This window comes from Archocentrus centrarchus, chromosome 19 (genome assembly GCF_007364275.1).
Source record: "Archocentrus centrarchus isolate MPI-CPG fArcCen1 chromosome 19, fArcCen1, whole genome shotgun sequence".
Lineage (NCBI taxonomy): Eukaryota > Metazoa > Chordata > Actinopteri > Cichliformes > Cichlidae > Archocentrus > Archocentrus centrarchus.
The window spans coordinates 24,869,025-24,890,640 of NC_044364.1; the positions used below are offsets into that span (position 1 = coordinate 24,869,025).

The 21,616-nt window shown below is 41.2% G+C and overlaps 1 protein-coding gene across 1 annotated transcript in view; it reads left to right on the forward strand.

The window, feature by feature from the left end:
- The window catches only part of ryr2a (ryanodine receptor 2a (cardiac)), a 375,294-nt gene that overhangs the window by 138,914 nt on the left and 214,764 nt on the right, over positions 1-21,616 (forward strand). Inside the window, 5 exon segments of the mRNA XM_030754826.1 lie at positions 3,940-4,026; positions 9,156-9,287; positions 12,416-12,510; positions 12,598-12,773; positions 14,593-15,251. Coding sequence (XP_030610686.1) covers positions 3,940-4,026; positions 9,156-9,287; positions 12,416-12,510; positions 12,598-12,773; positions 14,593-15,251 — 1,149 coding nt within the window.

Below are 21,616 nucleotides of genomic sequence, written 5' to 3' on the forward strand. Positions count from 1 at the left end.
GTTCAGTATACCCAGCTTTCTTGGAGTCACTGTGTGGGGAACTGGTCTGTGCTCCATTTGGAGACTCCATTGTTTTGCCGGGGTACCTCAATGCTCACATGGGCAAGGATAATGTGACCTGGAGGGGTGTGATTGGGAGGAATGGCCTGCCTGATCTGAATCCAAGTGTTATTCTGTCATTGGACTTATGTACAAATCAGTTTGTCCACAATGAACATCATGTTCATACATAAGGATGTTAATAAGTGCATGTGGCACCATGACAACTTAGGTTGCAGATCGATGATTGATTTTGTGATTGTGTCATCAGAGGGTGGCTGTATGTCCTGGACACTTGGTTGAAGACAGGAGCTGAGCCATCAGCTGATTACCACATCAGGTGGTGGGGGAAGATGTTGAACAGACCCTGGTGTACTCAAATGTATAGTGAGGTGTCAAGGAGCTACAGCTACAAGGTCATTGGTGCCTCTTGTGGTGGTAATCCCAGAACCAGAGGTGAAGGGAGCCATCTGGCTGAAGGAGTTAAATTGGGCTTGGTTAGCCTGTTGGACCCCAGAGGCAGCTGACAGATACTGGCAGGCCAAACAGTGCAACTCTGGCAGTGGCTGACGCAAAAACCTGGGTGTAGGAAGAGTTCCGTGATACCACTGAACAAGACTTTCCATTGGCCTCAATGTGATTCTGGCAAACCATCAGATGGTGAAGCAGTCCTCTATTCATGTTGTATTCAGTGGCAGGGGGATGCTGCTGACCTCAACTGAGGATATAATTAGGCAGTGTAGAAGGAACACTTTGAGGATCTCCTCAATCCCACTGCCATGCCTTCTATAATGGAAGTAGAATCTGGGGATGAGGGGGACGACTCACCCATCACTGGGGGTGAGGTTACTGCTTCAGGAGTATAGGGTGTCTGGCCCATTGTTACAGGCCATTAAGTTCCAGCACAACCCCAGAGTGTTTGGTCCTTAATGTTGGCAGTAAGTCAAACTCATTTCCCATGGGTGTTGATCACCGATTCTGTTCATAGCTTTCATCCATCCATCCATTCTCTTCTTCTTATCCTGTTAAGGGTCGTGGTGGTGGTGGGGGACATAGGGTGAGAGGCAGGGTACACCCTGTACAGGTCGCCAGCCTGTTGCAGGGCTAGCTTTTATCGACAGAATATCCAGGTGTAGCCAGATGGTGGAGGGTCTTCACTTTTGGTGGCCTCAGAATTTATCTTTCCTTTTTGCAGATGATGTGGTTCTGTTGAGTGATGACCTCCAGCTTGCACTGGAGCAGTTCACGACTAAGTGTGAAATGGTGGGAATGTGAATCAACATATCCAAATCTGAGACCATAGTTCTCACCTGGAAAAGAGTGGAATGCGCACTCTGGGTCAGGGACAAGTTGCTTCCCCAAGTGGAGGAGTTCGATCTTGCTGTCTTGGTCACAAGTGAGGGGAGAGTGGAGCATGTGATTGACAGATGGATTGGAACAGGTGTACCGATCTGTTGTAATGAAGAGAGAATTGAGCAAAGCTTTCGATTCACTGATCAATCTACATTCCTACCCTTACCTATGGTCAAGGGCTTTCAATTACTAACTGAAAGAATGAGGTCACTGATGCAAGTAGCAGAAATTAGCATCCCTCGAAGGGTGACAGGGTTCTCCCTTAGAGTGAGAGGGTGAAGAGGGCAGTCATTTGAGAGGGACTTGGAGTAGAGCTGCTGCTCCTCCACATCGAAAGGAGCCAGTTGATTGGCTGGCTTGGGAATGATTCGGTGGATAAGCTGGAAGAGGTGGCCGGGGTGAGGGAAGTCTGGGCTTCTCTACTAGATAAGCAGTAAAAAAATGTAAAAAAAATGATAGATGGATGGATGGCTTGTTTAGACAGTCTTATTTGGTTTTTGGACAATTAAACAATTCTTATATTTTTGCCTCTCTACACCTCCACAGTGTATTCTAAATCAAACAATCAAGATATGACTGAAGTGCAGACTTTCAGCTTTAATTCAAGAGGTCTGACAAAGTATTGCATTAACTGCTTAGGAATTCTAAGCATTTTATGTACATAGTACCCCATTTTCAGAGGTTTAAAAGTACAGTTGACTGACAAGCAATTTCATGCTGATGTGAGGCCTCTTGCCCCATTATTTCATAAGTTAAGCAGATAAAAGCTCTAGGGTTGATTCCAAGCAAGCTTTTCAGTAGCACTCTAAACACTCATCAGGCTGAAAACTCTTTAACATATCGTTGTCAAAGTCTATAGTCAAGAGATGCCTTCTTGAATAGGGTGTACAACAAAGTGCAAGCCACTGATTATGCTCAAGAACAGGAATGCCAGGTTAGATTTTGCCAGAAAACATCTAAAAGAGCATATACAGTTCTTGAAAAAAAAATCTTTGGACAGATGAAACCAAGATAAAATAGAAAAGTATGGAGAAGGAAACAAACAGTTCAAGAGAATACCACATTATCTGTCAAACATGATGAAGGCAGTGTTGGCTGCTGTTATGTGTACCAGGCTATATTCCCTGCTCAGATTACTCCTCCAAATATACCTCTTTCAACTGTGGACAAGTTGCTCAGTTGTTATTTCATTTGACCATAAAACTTTTCTCCAGAAGGCATGGGCTTTTCCATGTGGGCAACTGCAAATTTCAGTTGAACTTGAAGATGTCCATTTTGGAGCAGAGAGTTTCACGGTTGGTGCAAAACTCATTTCACAAGCCCTTTTTCCACTGACTGGGTGCCGGCGCCAGCGTTTTTTTCCACCGTGGACGCACTCAGTGCTCGACTGAAAAACGGGATCAACTTGGGCCCCACAAGCTAGCTGGTCTCGAACCAAGAATGTGTGAAGCAAGCAGCAGAAGGGGGTGACTCTGCCATCTCAACATAAAGTTTTGCATGGTGTGTATTACATGAGGAAAAGCAATGCGATTTGCACGGCTGTGAATTAGGTTGGGCCCTAAGGCTGAACTCTGCTTTGTATCAGTTCATATCACAGATAAAAGGACGCAAAGTGCGTACTTGTCGTCTTGCTCATAATTGCTGTCTGTGTTTACCTTGTGCTGCACACAGATGCTGCAGTAGTTTTGTTTGGACTGTAAAACATGTTCGCAACACAAGAAAGGGGAGTGTGTTCTCTCATGTTTGTGCCCTTTGGCTTCCGTGTCCAGATGATCCGCCCACGCTCATATGTAAAGGATCAGTTCACAAAGCGTGGTGGAAATGCAGGCTCATTCTTAAACATTTCGCCAGTTCATTGAAACCGACACCAGCACTGGCACGAGCACTGGCACCTCGACGGTGGAAACGTAGTAACTGCAGACTGTGAGACTGGTGTTCCAGCAGTTTCAAATTTATGGGAGGCTTGAACCTGTTGTTCCTGAATTTCCTAGCCAAATTCCTCTTATCCAAGTGTGACAGTTTGGGTCTTCTTTCAGACCTTGGCAAAGTGGTGACACATCCTTATACTTATGTAGAATTGTTTTAACTGATGATGTTGGAATCTGTTCTTTAGAAATGGCACCAAGAGATATTCCCAACATGTGTAAATCTACAATCTTGCTTCTTAGATCTTCACTGAGTAAAGTGGTGATGGGCTTACCCCAGCTGTCATAGGGTGAGAGGCAAGGTACACCCTGGAAAAAGAACAGTTCAAAGAAATCATTAAAAGGCCAAAATTACCATGACATTCATTCTAATGATGAGTGTATGTAAACCTCTGACTACAATTGTAGATATAAATATATTTGTATCTCAAGCATGTCTCATACTTGCAGTCCCGTTATTGCCAAACCTCTTGACCTAGTAAACCGCTGTAAGTGCATACTTTATCTCATATTTTGGAGGTGCAATAGTTGGAGACTGACAGTTCAGAAGTAATAGCTGACAGATCACCTTGGCATTTATAGGTAATTTGACAACATATAACTTGGGAACTTGTCTGCACAGGTGGAACCCAGCACTAAACTGTTCCCTGCAGTCTTTGCAAAGGCCACAAGTCCTAATGTGTTCCAGTTTGAACTGGGCCGTATTAAGGTGAGAAGGAGACACACACACACACACAAACACACACACACACACACACACACACACACACACACACACACACACACACACACACACACACACACACACACACACACACACACACACACAGAGTCATTGGCTGTCACTGTGTGGACATTCATTGACAGTGTCTAACCCTAACATTAAATATATAATTCAAGCAACTGGAATTGCCTGTGAAATATGAACAAAGTCTTATTTATCTAAGTTTCTTGTTTTGTTCCTCAGTCTAATCTCTTACACAAGAACAAAACAATAAAATACAATACACTGCCACAGATGTCTAGTGGCTTATAAGACTTACATATGACTCTACTGTAATAAAGATCTTCCTCATTACTTATTCAAACACCATATGTTTAATAGGGGTGGGAATCGATTAAAAAATTAAATTAATTAGAAGCTTTGTAATTAATTAATCGAAATTAATCGCATTTTAATCACATTTTAATATTTAACATGAGAAATATTAATTTATGTTTGGTTGATGAATGAATCAATATACATAAGCTTAAACTTCAAAATTTTATTTTCCCACCAGTCTACTACACAGACCAACGAAGGGCGGAAGGGCTCCTGTGATAAGCAAACTCCTGAAATTAAAGTTAAGCATCATAACTGGATAGTTTTAGTCAACATTAATGTCTCACTTGTTATAGTTGGAAATTAATCATTCGCTCAGCTGTATTCCTTGATGTTGTTATGACTGTTTTAACAGCTTATTTTGAATAAAGACTTAAAATTAAACCACAAAAAGGAGCAAAAGTTCGTTCTCTGTTTAACAGCTGCTTTTACACAGCTGTGCTTCGCACTCACGGTTGCTTGGCGACATGAGCTACGCTGAGGTGAGGGCAGGTGATGCTGATATGAAGGCTAGCCTCTCACTTCCAATCTTTGCAGTCTTCCTGGGCTGCGAAGGACGTGGGCCGGGTCCTTCGAAGGATGCGGCCCCTGAATTTGTAAATTGTGCGTCGATATAATCTGTATGCCTGGATCTCATGCACTGAGAAGCATTCCATGGTGCAAAGTGCTATTAAAATGCCTTAAAATTTTTAATTCATTAATTTCCCTGTAATTAATTAATCGAAATTAACGCGTTAAAGTCCCACCCCTAATATTTACACATGGGTAACTTTTAGATGCTGTCAAGATAAAAGAATACACTTATACAAAGAAGTTTGTGATATTTTATTGACTTGTTATTTCTTCAGGTTTTTCCCTTGACGGTAACCTCCCAGATGGTATTAGTGAGGGTCTATCCTAGGAATTATAATATTGATTAGTATGGCAAATTTGTCTAGGCCAACACAAAATAATTATTTCAATTTATCTCTGAAGTAATATGTAAGAAGCTGTTATGCTAAACAGAAACATTTGGTTTGATGAGGAAAACAATAAAGCAGACAGGTCTTAACCATTGTTGCCAACTCCTCAGTAAGACAAGTAGCCATTGGCTGCCCTAAAAGTCACTAGAAGTTGCTATGTGCTGTCATCACCTAATTTGCATAATTGGTCATTTGCATGTAATGTCATGTGAAACTGTGCCAGGCAAGGAAGAGGACCCCTAAGCAGGACACCCAAGGCGGAAGTAAAATTTAAAAACTCAGCTTTATTTACTAGAGTGCAACACAAGAGGCAGAACTAGACAGGACCAGCAGCAGCAACTTCAGAAAAACTAAACTTGACTTGGCACAAGAGTCCAAACAGGGGGCCAAAACAAAACAAAAGGCAGCAGCACAAGGCTGAACAGCAGTCCATAAACAAAATAGTCTAAAAGTCTACCGTGAGACCAACACTCAGGTGGCTGGCCAAGCAGGAGCCAGGAGCAAAAGCAACACAGATCAGGAGGCTGACCACGAGGCCAGCAACTTGGACTAGACAGTTCATGGGGCCATCTAGGCCAAAGGGCCAGATGACAGAGTCCAAACAATTCAGGGGGCAAACCGCGATGCCAGCGACAGCGACGAGGAAAGATGGGAGGCTGACCTCGATGCCAGCGGCAGTGGTGAGACGAGACTGCAGGCCGGCTGTGATCCCAAAGGCGAGAGGAGACTGGAGGCCGGCCGTGATACTAGTGGCAGTGGGGAGATGAGGCAGGAGGTCGACCATGATCCTAGAGGCAGCAACTCGGCAGGTGACTGAAGAAGGAGGCGACGGAACACCTCTGGCTCAAGACGCTTGGACTGAGCGGATGCCTCAGAATGCTCAGACAGAGCGGACCCCTCCGGCACAGAACAAGGCTTGGACTGGAACAGACCCTATGGATGTAAAAAAAAAATGGTAAAATGGACTAGTTCTTATATAGCGCTTTTCTACTCAGTATGAGCACTCAAAGCGCTTATACAACCTGTTTGCATTCACCCATGCACTCCCATTCATACAAGCACTTCCATTTTTACGAAGCTAAGTGCTTTTAATTACCTAACATTCACACGCATTCATACTCCGACAGAACGATCGGAGAGCAACTTGGGGTTAAGTATCTTGCCCAAGGATACATTGGCATGTAGCCCGGAGTAGCCAGGATTCGAACCACTGACCTTCAGATCAGTAGGTGACCTGCTCTACCTACTGAGCTACAGTCACCCCACAATGTGGCACCGGATGAGGCCTGGACTGAGCCTGAACGAGGCTCAGACTAAGCTGAACGCTTGGGCTCCGGGGGCTCGGACTGAAGACTGTGGTGAAAGCAGTGCTGCAGCCTTGGATGATGCTGGTTGTGCAGATGAAGGTTCCAGCAGGGGCTCTGGTGGCTGAAGAGGTGCTGCAGACTCAGATGGAAGCTCTGGCAGCACAGGTACTGCTCCAGGTGCTGGAGACTCATGAGGAAGCTGGAGCCACTCTGCAGGGCATGCAGTTGTCTCCTTGGACAACTAGGGCTCCTTCTGAGGGCCCACTGCTGCTTCCTGTGATTGTTGTGGCTGGGACCTGGCTGCTCCCACCCAAGGAATAAGAATGGGTACAGGGGCATGCCGGACTTTGGCCACACTCACCCGAGGAACAGAGTTGGGTGCAGGAACAGACAGGACTCCAATCACCCCCCACCCTGGAAACCGGAATGGGTGCAGGGTGCACAGGCACAGGATGAGGCTCCAGATGAGCAACATTTTCAGAAAATCCAGGCCTTAAATTACAGAGGCCAGAGTCCCACATCCTCCGGAGTAAGCAGCAGCATGCTTGAATAGGAGCTCAACAACTTCTTTGCCCGGTATAAGACAACCACACACCTGGACCCACCAGCTCTCCAATACCACAACACACCTCCTTTCTCCCTCCAGGAACATGCGGTGAGGAAACAACTGAGAGCAGTGAACCCCAGGAAGGCTGCTGGACTGGATGGTATCCTGGGAGCAGTGGTCAAAGCATGTGCAGACCAGCTGGCAGGGATCCTCACAAACTCTGTCTGCACTCCAACACACCCAACCAACATCATCAAATATGCAGATGACACCACCGTGGTTGGGCTCATCTCAGATGGGGATGAGACAGCATACAGGGCTGAGGCAGCACCTATCCAGAACCTGCTGCCTCCCATACCCATAACTTGTTTGACCTGTTACCTTCCAGACAGCGTTTCAGGTCGATTAAATCACACACCACGAGACTCACCAACAGGCAGAATCCCTCCCCTGGACAGGGCGGCCAATATTAAACAGTTCATGATGGAGATTCTTCCAGAGCATTATTACTGAGTATGCCATTAGTGCTGTGTCAGGATGAGAGAAAAGCCAAGATGAGGAAGTTATCATTTCACAGCAGAAAGCCAGTTGTAACATCCTTTTGTGCTCATCTGTTGTGTTAAGGATCACCTGTACGTAGTCCCAAAACTCAGCGATCACCCCCCTGTTGCTCCTTGAAGGAGCTATTGGAGTCCATGGGGTCCATTACTGGTTGTGTCCTTCTATCATAAAATGCTGTGGCAGGCAAGGGAGAGGACCCTTAAGCAGGACACCCAAAGTGGAAGTAAAATTTAAACTCAGCTTTATTTGCTAGAGTGCAAAAGAGGAGGCAGGACTAGACAGGACCAGTGGCAGCAACTTCAGAAAAACTAAACTTGACTTGGCTTGGCTTATACAAAGACAGAAAGTTGGACCGGAAACAGTGCACACAGCAGGAATCAATGATGGAAATAATGATGCAGATGCGACAACAAGCAGGGGAAACTCAGAACTTAAATACATGAGGACTGATGAGGGAAGTGGACACATCTGGGAAACACAAGGGAACATAATACTAAAGAGACAAAGGAAGTAAAACAGAACACAACACATGGGGAACAGAAGACTGTCAAAATAAAACAGGAAACAACTAGATGGAGACAAAAATGTGGACTTGACATACAACTCTGGGAAAAACCAAAACACACCCTAGAACAGAAACAAAGGAAAACACTATTCAAAACTAAATACAAATAAGAACGCTGGGTCAACTGACCCAGTACCATGACAAGTAGTTGTAATGGAGGCTGTAGGAGTAACAACTTTTGAGAGGTAAAAAAGTGAAGAAAAAAACACCTAAATATGTTTAGAAGGACAAATGAACTTTATGAAATAACTTCATGACTTTTAATGCTTTGCCCAGACCCACATTACATAAATTAATTTTGTCCTGTATTATTTAATGTTAGACTATCAAATTTAGCTCTATATTCAACCCTCCTCTTTCATCTTTATACTCGCGGTGTTGAAGTTAGGCGGTGGTGGGGAGTGTCAGAATATTCACCGCCTGCATCACGAGACATAAGCACACTTACCTGTGGTCAGGTACTTTTGGGGTCCAGGGGATGTCAAAGCGTACAAAGGCTGTATATACACAAAACACGGCGACAACGAAGATTTCAGGTTTCCGGTCTATGTCCAAAACTCTCCAAAAGTCTGTGATGCCACCGGAAAAATTTGCTAAATTTGTCGCTAATCACTTTTTGAAAAAATAGTCGCTAGGAGGGATCTGAAAAGTTGCTAAATCTAGCGATGAAGTCTCTAAGTTGGCAACACTGGTTTTAACCACTGTATCTTATCCACTGTATCTTATCTGTTCTGTAAATGTCTATCTTACACGATGGTGTAAGAATATCCAACATTTTCTCTGTATTCTGTCAGAATGTGATGCCTCTATCAGCTGGTCTGTTTAAGAGTGAGAAGAAGAACCCAGTTCCCCAGTGTCCTCCACGGCTTCATGTACAGTTTCTTACTCCTGTGTTATGGAGTCGTGTTTCCAACCACTTCCTCAAGGTAACAACTTATAGTACTGCATACACACAGTACCAGTCAAAAGTTTGAAATGTGTCCAAACTTTTGACTGGTACTGTAGATGGACAGATAATAGTTATTACTACCTGCCACCTACAAACTCATGCAGAGTGTGCAAAGCATGTACCCTCCCTAAGCACTTTGCACAATAAAACAGTACTTTAAAATTATATTTCTTTTGACGTGAAATTATTGTTGTAAGCAGAAGATGGATAGATGGATGGATGGATGGATGGATGGATGGATGGATATCTTCTATACTTGTCATGTACATCTTAAAAAGTCAAAGACACTGCAGTGAAAATTTTTCCTCCATAAAGGATTGTCTTGACCTCTCAGTGTCATTCTACTAATTACATTACTTTTGTGTTACTCTATAACATGTCCTGAAATGCACAGCCACATGATAACCAGTTAACAATATAAGGCTGCAGTCCGATACACCGATATACATTTGATCTTTTAGTGTTGAAGAACACAAATTTGACAACACAAAGAAAAGCTGAAAACCAGCCCAAAGAGACTTCAAAGTGATTGCCTCTGCAATACTACTGTAGAAACATGATGAGGTAGAAATGGAGGCTACAGTGCTACAGGCCTGACTGCTTATCCCTGCTTTTGTTACCTGATGATCAGCAGATCAGACTTGGGCTGGGGTTGGTATACAGTTTTAACATCACTCTGGGTTCTTTGCTACCTGCATGCTGTCTGTGCAGATGCTTGCAAAAAGCCGATGTAATTTTAGCAAAATAATGCAGTTGTTTCTGTCCTGGACCCAGTTTTCACTTTATCATTGCACTCTTTGCCCATCATTTAATAAAAAACAAAAAGTATTTTCGATTTCTTCCACTTCTTAAAATTTGTACACTGTTACACGATATTCTTCCAGACTGCACATTAACTGAAATCAACTGATTGCAGTGCACAGGAAAAAAAAAGATGTTTGATGTTTTTTTTCTTTTTATCCATGCACAGAAACTGCCTTCCTCAAGGTAGATGACAACCTTCTTTTAGAGACATAAGCTTAGCTTTAAAACAGATGATCAAGCCATTTTAATCAGCTGTCTTGAAATAGGTTGCCATCAAGGGCACTGCACTTGGTTGGATTTATTTATATCTTTGAGAAAGATCACATTACCTGTGGTGCATTTTAAGGTTAAATTTTAGTTCCTATTTTCACGTGTAAGTCACAACACCCAGATATACACCACTGTGGAAAAAGTAGTTAACCCCTTCTTGATTTCTTTTTTTGCTTATTTGTCACACTTGCATGTTTAAGATTATCAAATTTTAATATTAGACAAAGATAAGCCAAGTAAATATAAAATGTGGACTGTTTCTTATTGGTGAATCATGAACACTGACCTTACTGAAGCAAGTGAGACCTGTAAGTGAGGGTCTTTTGTGACAACCAGGATGAGTTGTCAATTGGCAGTTACACGTTATGCAAGAAATGCAGTTCAGATGCAATTCAGTTGCAAATGTGCAAGAAAAAAAAATTGCAAATGGCACCTACTTTTTCCACACACAATACTTTTTTCCATGCCTTTGCAGGAGGCCTGCTGATCCTAGAAGCTTGCTGCTGGATTAGGTGATATCAAGTGTAGGATAGTGCAGCACTTCATTTTTCTCTAAACACCTCTAAGTCTTGTTCAGTTATGCAAACTGTCTCAACCTAACTGAGTTACCTTGGTCCATTGTCATGAATGTAAACCCTATTACAGGACAGGTACTTCTTACCTTTGTGTTTCAAAGGTAAGAAGTACCTGTACCTATTACAGGACAGGTACGTCTTACCTTTGAAACACAAAGATCTTTTCCAGTTTTGTTTCTTATCAAATAAAAAGCAACTAGAAGTGAAACAATTTTCTCAATTCAGACTTAGAAAAAGACATTCTGGCTTTAGTTATGACTAGTGTAATACCATTCTCATCAGTTCACTCAAAACTTCATTCTTGCCTACTACTAGTTCCAAATGCACAATGTTTCAAAAGAAGCAAATTTGACTTTATAGGCAAATGGTCTCCATTTCCGGTTCCGGCACAATTTTCAGAGTTTCACTACCACTTTGTGAATACTTGTTGAATGTTTGTAGGCAAATTGGTATCTTCTAACAGGCAAATGTGACAAACCACAACAACATAATAGTGACCAAAGCAGTCGCAAGGAGGTTTTCAGTGCAACATCAGATACCTCTTTGAGGCCAATTTCACCTAGCAACTGCCAGGAACCTTGAACAATGATTTGCCAGCTGGTTGGGGAATATACATTTTTCCAGAGCAACTGGTGGTTGCCAACCAGTCTCTAGGCCTCTGTGACTCAGGACTTATTTAAAGTTATCACACCTTAGAATTGAATAGCTAAGCTAATGTCTTTCAGCAAAATTTCTTCTTACTTTTATGTGAAAAAGAGTGTACATGTATATGTATATATATATATGTAGAGTATTTTAGAATTTTTCTATCAGATTGTATTTATTATTTATTCTTGTTTTTGTACTGAGTGTTCTGCTGTCCCTTTGCTGCTTGCAACACCGTAAATTTCCCACAATGTGGGACAAATAAAGGTAGAAGGGTGATGATTTGGGTTTATTTTGCAGCTACAGGACCTGGGCACCTTGTGGTCATTAATTTGACCATGAACTATATATACCAATATATTCTAGAGCAAAATGTGGGGCAGCTGAACAATATGTAACAGTTTGCACCTTAGATCTTCAGCTGGAGTCCTTCTGGCTGTTCCACAGACATAAAGAGATGCTTTTACCATCAGAGCCCTTCACTGAATCATTGATTTCATTAAAATAAACTCTCAGAACATTTATTTTTATAGATTTGCCTCTATGTGAAGTCATTATGTGACCATTATGTCAACTTGTATAGTATTTAAGTGTCCTGATATAGTCATTAAATTATTATTTCTTACTCTTTTATTATATTTATTAGCATCATATATGTATGCTTGCTTGTCAAAGCACTTTGTAAACTGTTTTTATAGTGCCATATAAATAAATTTCCATATAAAGTTTTCTGTAATAATGGAAAATAACCCTTAATATAATGCATTTTGTGTGATTTTATTATTTATTTATATTTAATTATTTGGTCCAGGTCTCAGTCTCCAGAGCAAATGATCGACATGGCTGGCTGGTCCAGTGTAACAAACCCCTGCAGTTCATGTCTCTACACATACCTGAGGAGAACAGGTGGAGTTCCCACAGCAAAACACACACAACTTTTCATCTTCCCTTCTCTATCACTTCTCATGCCACGTGTATCTTTCTGTTGCTCAGGTCGCTGGATATCCTGGAGCTGTCAGAGCACAAGGACTTATTAAAATTTCATTACCATACCCTCAGACTGTACTCTGCCATCTGTGCTCTGGGAAACAACCGAGTAGCTCACGCCCTCTGCTCCCATGTTGATGAAGCACAGCTGCTGCACGCTATACAGAATAAGTATATGCCAGGTAACAGACTCTGCATATAAAGAATATCACCATTCTCTATTTTATACAACGCATTTACATTCACCCGTTCACACACACATTCATACAAGTACTTTTTTCTAAGTGCTTTCTATCTAACATTTGCACACTGATGAATCCATCGGGAGCAACTTGAGGTTCAGTCCCAAGGATACTTTGGCATGCAGACAGGATCAACCAGTAATCAAACCACCGACCTTCCAGTTAGCAGATAACCTGCTCTACCTCCTGAGCCACAGCCTCCCCTGAGACACTTGTGGACAGACCTGCAAAAGTGAATGATGAGTTTACAATACAAATCCAAAACCTTTACTTAATCCAAATAAGTAATATAGCAATGTAAAATACACGTTCAATACACTACAAATCCTGCTTTAAAAATTAGAGTTTTAGCTTATAAAACTTTATGAAGATTTTATTGTCAGACTTAGTCCTGAAAGGCTGTGATTTGTCATCAATTTTGCTCATGAGATTTATAGACAGCATTTCTAAGTGTAGCTAAGGGGTGGAAGCTTTTGGCATAAGGATTATCTCTCTGCTTCTTCTCATACTGGGGTGGTTTGCAGAAATGTAATGTGGCTAGGATGGGAATTAGTATATCTAAGTCTGGTACAGACTGGCAGCAGGTGACTGGAGAAGAACTGAAGTTGCTGATCTACGTTCCTACCCTGAACTGTGGTGAAAATGAGCTCCCTCTGACGGGTTTCTGTGCTTACCCTTAGAGATAGGGTGAGAAGCTAATTTATTCAGGAGGGGGACAGAGTAGAGATGCTGCTCTACCACATCAAAAAGTCCAGTTGAGGTGGTTTAGCTATCTGACCATGATGTTGCTAAGATGATGTTTTGTTAATGTCCAGGAGACCTTGGGGCAGACAGGTGACTCAATGTCTGCTTGCTGGTGGTCAGATAGAGGCAGGTATGGACATCTGTATTTGGGCTGCTCCCTGAGACTTGGACCTATAGTGGATGGATGGATGATTGTTTTACAAAAGTTCATGTGTGGTAGCCAAATCAATGTTTCTCTCACTTTTTACACATTCTAACTTTCCTGCTCCACTTGTGATTTAGCTCCAAACCCTTTGGCTCTTTCTTAAACTCACGAATATGTGTGGCTCAGTTATTTTCTAATACAGCTGGTCACAGTAGGTTTTTATCAACATTTTAAAGGGTGCCCATTTATCAGGGACCAGGGCTGGGCATTTTTTTTCTTTATAGTCCTATCTTATACAACCTTTGAATAACACAAGTTAGAGCACCTTTCCAGTTTAACAAATGCCACTGAGCAGTCCTAACGTTGAAATGCTGAAAAATAGCCAGAGCCGTAGCATTGTTTAACTAGCAGTAATGCAGTAACACCTTTTGTTAAACTGTAACATCATCAAGGCATTCCTTGCTTATGTGATAAATGAGTAATTAAAAGCTTCTTCACAATGCATTCCTCTGCTCTTCCTCTCCTCTCCTCTGCTCATCTTTGGGCAATATTTGGAAATGAATGAATGAATGAATGAGTAAGTAAATAAAGTGGAATATATGTTAACCCTGTGAACCCTGGGTATACCCTGCATTTTGCCCAATGGCAGCTGGGATAGGCTCCATCCTTGCCACAATCCTGAATTGGACAAGTGGTTAAGAATATAATATTTTTTTCATTTACATTTATTTTTGACTTTGGCAGTTTAGATTTTACATTAAGAAATAGATACATAGAGAATCAATATGTGTAATTGATACTGATGGTAAAGAGGCATATAAATGGTATAGGACAGAAATCAAACCTCCTCTGTCTGTCCTGAACTCACAGGTCTTCTTCGTGTTGGCTACTATGACCTCCTCATTGACATCCACCTCAGCAGCTATGCCACAGCACGCCTCATGATGAACAATGAGTATATTGTTCCCATGACAGATGACACAAAGAGCATCACCCTGTTTCCAAATGAGAAGAAGAAACATGGGCTGCCTGGCATTGGACTCAGCACCTCCTTGAGACCCAGAATGCACTTTGCATCCCCAAGTTTTGTATGCAGGCCTGGACCATCATGCTGTAACAACGGCAACAATGGATTGGGATCAGGAGACTGTTTTCAGTACAGCCCTGAATTCCCCTTAGATATACTGAAAGTTAAAACCATTGAGATGCTGACAGAGGCAGTACGGGAGGGAAGCATGCATGTACGGGATCCAGTAGGAGGAAGCACTGAGTTTCTCTTTGTGCCACTCATCAAACTGTTATATATTATGCTCATCATGGGTGTTTTCCAAAATGGAGATCTGAAGAACATCCTCCAGCTGATTGAACCGTCTGTATTCTGTGAACGACGCAATGCACAGGATGAGCATTACATGGAGCTGGAGGTGCTAAAGAAGGGTGAAACCGAAGGAAGAGGAGAGGAACAAGGACAGAATATGCCTAAAGGAGGGCTCTTAGAGATGAAGCTACCGGAGCCTGTAAAACTCCAGGTGACACTCAGTAGAACCTCTCAGTTTGGAAATACATTTTGTAACTTAAAATTCACTGTTGTTCACATTTATGTTTACTGTGGTAAAGGTAATACCAGTGTAATTATTTGATCCATCATAATTTACAATTGGGGGGGATTTTGTTTTTAAGTTTGCTCATTACAATGAAATGAACTATCTCTAATTTTTATGGAAGTTTCAATTTAACAAATAGAGACAGAATATCGACCAAGAATCCTGAAAAAAAATACATCATAATAAAAGTTATAAATTGATTTGCGTTTCACTGAGCAAAATAAGTATTTGAAAACATGAGTACTTGGTGGAGAAACCCGTGTTGCAAGCAGTAAGATGTTTCTTGTGGCTGGTCACTAGGTTTGCACACATCTTAGGAGGGATTTTGGCCCCTCCTCTTTACAGAAACACTCTAAATCCTTTATGCTTCATGACTGCTTGGCTTCAGTGCCCTCCACAGATTAGGATTAAGGCCATGGAGACTGGCTAGGCCACTCCATGGCCTTCAGTTCTTTATTTTTTAGCCACTCGTTTGTTGCCTTGCCATATGATTTGGGTCACTGTCATGCTGGAAGACCAATCCATGACAGAAGTTCAAGGAAGTTCTAATCCACAATTTAAGGGCACATGGCTCCGTCAATTGGCCCATCATGCAGTGAAGCTGTCCTGTACTCTTAGCAGAAAAACAGCCAGCAGGCTTGTCCCATGCTGCGCTTTGCTCAACGCAGTGAAAAACTGTTAATGTGCAGAACGAGCAATAGAAAAGAATGGGTTTAATTACCCTGTAAGTAAATTTAAGTTCTGTGTAATTTATGGATAATTTAGCTGAAAAACCAACACTGTTTCTGTGATCCTACATCGTAGGTACGCTGTACTTTTCAGGGCCTGGGTCGTATTATGTAGTGGTTTTACAGGTATTTTACAGAGATGTACCCTATAAGTCCCGGAAATTACGCAGAACTTAAATGTATTTACAGGGTACATCCCTGTAAAATATGTGTATTTACAGTCTTAGTCACGGTACTTACACGTAGGTATGGGGTACTTATGGCCTTAATCACAGTACTTACGGCCTTGGTCACGGTACTTACATGTTGGTATGGGGTACTTACGGCCTTAGTCATGGTACTTACCTGTAGGTACGGGATACTTCTGACCTTAGTCACAGTACTTACACGTTGGTATGGGATACTTTTGGCCTTAGTCTCAGAACTTAAGGTCCTTAGTGCCAGAACTTACGTCTTTAGTTATGGAAATTATGTAGAACTTAAATGTACTTACAGGATGCACCCCTGTAAAATCCGTGTTCTTATGACCTTTGTCCTGGGCCGTATTATAAAGTTACTATTGCTTAAATGGGCACTTTTACTAACCTCTTGAAATTCCTCAAACAGCTACATCAGCTACTAGTGAGGGGAGGGGATATGCAGCCGTGCCATGTGAAGTTGTGTATCAGCAGGAGAAAGACAGCAATGTTGGTATCAACATTGTTGCAAATTAGTATCAAATCTGATACATACTCATCAATGCAAAAAAAAAGTATCAATTTTTTTTCTTTTTTTTTTGACAACCTTCCTGAAAGCCTTTCAGGTGAACAACGCAGAACCAGGATTTTATCTACTGCAAAGTCAGCAGATGATGAAGTCTCTTAGTCCATCCATCTATCTTCTGCTGCTTTTCCATTTCAAGGTTGCAATGGCAGGCTGGTCAGAACAAGTAGCCCTCTTGCTGTGAGGCAACTGTGCTAACAGTGCTAGTGCAGTTGATCAATGCAAATTAGAAACTTGCTCGAGCCGTATTGCTGAGCTGGCTCATAAGGTGCAGGTCATGGCTTTACAAGACAAAATATTCAGAGCACTAAGAAACTCAGGGAAACAAAGAAACACACTACCAGAAGGGAACCATGAGGAAAAATATGACTTGATAAAGGAAAGGGCAGGAGAAACACATGATATATATATATATACACACACACACAAAACAGGTAACTAGGCACAGCTGAAACAAATCACAGATAACAAGACAAGGGAAGTAAACTAAATGCAAAAACTGAGAGACGAGGGACCAAGAAATTAAAACAAGAAACAACTGAACATGGAGACAGAAAAACAGATATGACACCATGCAGCAAGGCAGGCACACAAAAGGAATCTACTCTACACAGACACAAGAAAGAACCTAAAATAACTAGACACAAGAGGAAGGAACACAGATGGAGGACTTAAACTACACTGCACAAGTAACAGAGACCAGGACCAAACATACTTAACTCGTTACTTAGTAATGTGTTACTCTAATCTGACTACTTTTTTTTAGTAACGAGTAATCTAATGCGTTACTATTTGCAATCCAGTAATCAGATTAAGTTACAGTACTTATCCAAGTCACTGTGCATTACAATTTTTGTCATTTTCCTTAGTAAAAAAAAATATACTTTTGCTTTCTTCTTGTGTCTTAGGGAGTGATATCTGGCCGATGTGACAATTAAGTCCCGTTTTCCGCATGAGGACAATAATAGCACACAGCGACAGAAACGTAAACAATGGGGGGAGGAGAGAAATGTGCTCTTTCTAGCTGAAATTACAGGCACCATTTTGAATTTGTCAGTTAAAGATGACAATATCAGAAATTGTTACTCTCTCAAAATGCCTTAATATCATTCATGAGAGATGTTTGTCATACAGTGGCTTGCAAAAGTATTAATACCCCTTGAACTTTTCCATGTTTTTTCACATTACAACCACAAACATAAATATATTTCACTGGAATTTAATGTGAAAGACCAACACAAAGTGGTATACAATTGTAAATGGTAAATGGACTAGTTCTTATATAGCGCTTTTCTACTCAGATATGAGCACTCAAAGCACTTACACAACACGTTTTTTTACATTTACCCATGCACACCCATTCATACAAGCACTTCCATGATTAATTAATTAAGCTAAGTGCTTTAATTATTTAACATTCACTCACATTCATACTCCGACAGAACGGTCGGAGAGCAACTTGGGGTTAAGTATCTTGCCCAAGGATACATTGGCATGCAGCCTGCAGTAGCCAGGAATTGAACCACTGACCTTCCGATCAGTAGGTGACCTGCTCTACCTACTGAGCTACAGCCACCAGCATTGTGAAGTGGAAAGAAAATTACACATGATTCAAAACATTTTTTCGAACCGCCAACCTTTCGATTAGTAGGTGACCTGCTCTACCTCCTGAGCTACAGCCATTTGAAGAACAGAAATTGTCTCTGGGGAATTGTTAAACTTTGCGGCAAGATTGTGGGGGTTTCCCTGAACAACCTGGGGGATGTATATAAAGTCAGGATCTTAAGAAAAGCCCGCTCTGTCCTGGCTGATTCCAGCCACCCTCTTAATGGCCACTATAGGGTATTTCCCTCAGGCCGCAGATATGTTATGCCATGGTCAAGGACCAATAGGTTAAAAAACTATTTTGTTACTGTGGCAATAAATTTATTAAATAACACAGGGTGATTTTTTTAAAAAAATTCTCATATATGTGTGATTGCAGTTGTGTTCTATTGTTATTTTAATGTCACTGCTAGCTGCAAAACTATTTGCCCCCCTGGGGATAATAAAGATTTCTTTGACCTTTGAGAACTGAAACAATGGATTAAACACAAGCAAAGAACAGAGCTCAGATACCTAACCTAAGAAACCTTGGGATATAAATTAAGAAACCATCCAAGAATTACTAGAAAAAAGGCAAATTTTTTGGAACCTTGTAAGGTGTTCATAATGAACACAGTACGAGATGATTTTTTTAACCTACCTATCCCAGTGTATCTCTTTGTTTTCCTGCTAAAGGTAGCACCGGTAAAATGACCTCAGACACCTGGCTCCCCTGTTTGTTTGTTGTTTGTATTTCTCTTGGATGGGTGTTCTGGAACACAAATTTCATTATATGTTTACAGTACATATAATGACAAATAAAGTCTTCTTCTTCATATTAAAAATTGCAAAAACACAATAAACTAAGAATCAAACTGTAAGATTAAACAATAGACAACTGATAGTCTAAAACCTGTAACGCTGGGTCATCGACCCAGGATCATGACATTAATATAGATAAGGTACCATACTTATGAACTGTGTTCATAAAATATAGAAACTCTTTTAAAGCTCCTTACATAGTCCTATGTTGTCGTAATGAGCGTTTTCTTGCAACTATACAGTGTCATGTCGGCGTGTGGCAGGACCCCAAAATGCAGGACTCACACAAAATAGAACTTAAAGGTGGTTTATTAAAAAAAACACAGGGAATCATAAACTCAGCTAAACTGGAGCTGGACGGGTGCCAGAACTAAATACAAAACAAAGGTGCTGGGACAGGCACGCACGCACGCACACAGCGAGGGAACACTGATGACAACACAACAAAGAACACATGAAAACTGAGGGCTTAAATACACATTAGGTAATCAGGGCAAGAGGAAACAGCAGGGCACAGCAGGTGAAGCAAATGAAACTAATAACAGGGGAAGCAAAACTAAACACAGAACACAGGGAACCCAAGACTGTCAAAATAAAACAGGAAGTGAGTAAACAAGGTACACGCAGACTCGACGACTGGCACACAGACACTGGACAGAGACGCAGACCTGACACAGGGAAACACAAGGGACTAGAAATAAACAGAAATACAAAAGAGAATTAATAAACATAATCAGAGAAATAACTGAAATAGAACCAAGAGAACACAAAACACTGGGTCACGGGCCCAGGACCATGAGATACAGTTTTTTGGGTTTAAACAATTTTCAATAAAAGTCCAACAAAGAAGCACCAGAGAAGCTTTTAAGTTGTCAATTTTTCTTCCCTACAGTCAACAATATTTTTTCACATTTTCTCTAGAATGCGTCACTTTTCAAGCGGTTTCAGCATTTCTGTCTCCATAATGGCGCAATACATTTGCTCCTGCATTGACACATAATTGAAATGGAAGTAAATATCAACTCTACAAAAAGTCCATAGGTCCATGAATCCTAGTTTATGGAACCTCTTAGTACAGATATTGTCGCTAGACTGGTGGTCCTCTCACTTAGTGTTGACCTTCATTATGGTATCATATCACTTCCTGTTACTGTTACAAGGCACATTGATGTTTTGTGTGGTTAAATATCTGTAGCTTGATTAATTACGAACTTTTACATAATGACTTAGTTTATACTTTGCCTCCACATGATTTATCAGAGAATACCTACTCTTGAACCACCTGCAAATTATATTCTTTTTATTCACTTATTGTGTCACTAGCAGTATGGGCTAGGGCTCTCCAGCTGTGTCACGACCACTTTCCTGCTCAATGTATCAAATGATTAGTTAGTATTCACTCATCTTCCTTTGCACCCATATGAACTTGAGTAACATCCTATAAAATTTAATATAATGTCAGTCCACCCTTTGCAACCATAACAGCTTCATCTCTTTTGGGGAGGTTTTCCACAGTGTTTAAAAGTGTGTTCATGGGAACTTTTGTCCAATCTTCCAGAACTGCATTCATGAGGTCAGACACTGATGTTGGGTGAGGAGTGACTGAAAGAACGACTGTAGAAAATCTGTGGAGGGAGCTGAAGCTTTAAGTTGTCAAGAAACTATTTAGAAAGTATTTAGAGAGTTTTGTAAGGAAGAACGGGACAAAATCCCTCATGAGATGTAGCCAGCCCTGCTCACCAACCACAAGAAAACATATTACCACTGTGATTGCCAACAGGGGTTTCTCCACCAAGTACTAAGTCATGTTTTGCTTCAGGATCAAATACTTATTTCATTCAGTGGCATGCAAATCAAATTCTAACTTTCACGTAATGTGTTTTTTTTCAGGATTTTTGGTTGATATCCTGTCTCTCTCCATTAAAATGAAGCCAGGTGTGCTTTATGTCTGCACACCTGTTAATTAAAGCATCCACTCACCTAACTTTCGAGGCACTCATTGTAAATTTAAACAGTTTACCAGCATTTTAAAGAAAATAAACCAAAGAAGGGCTGCTGTGTTCTAGTGAATCAGACAGCAAACCCCTCTAAAGTGACTCTTATAACAATTAGAACTAACTTCCAGATAGAAACTATGCCATGAAAACAAAACAAGAACACAATAAATGAACATCATTTTGCACTTACAAGTTGCACTTAATTAATGTAGTGCTGCCTACTCACTGTGATACTAGTTCTGTGGCACAAACAGAATGGCTGCATACTTGTAGGTGGCTGCTTTCCACATCTGTGTAATCACAGTTGATCAAAGAGAAACACACTCTGGGCCATTTATTTCACACTTCCAGCATAAAAAGCCAGACATATGAGCCAGAGACAACTAAATTACTAAAT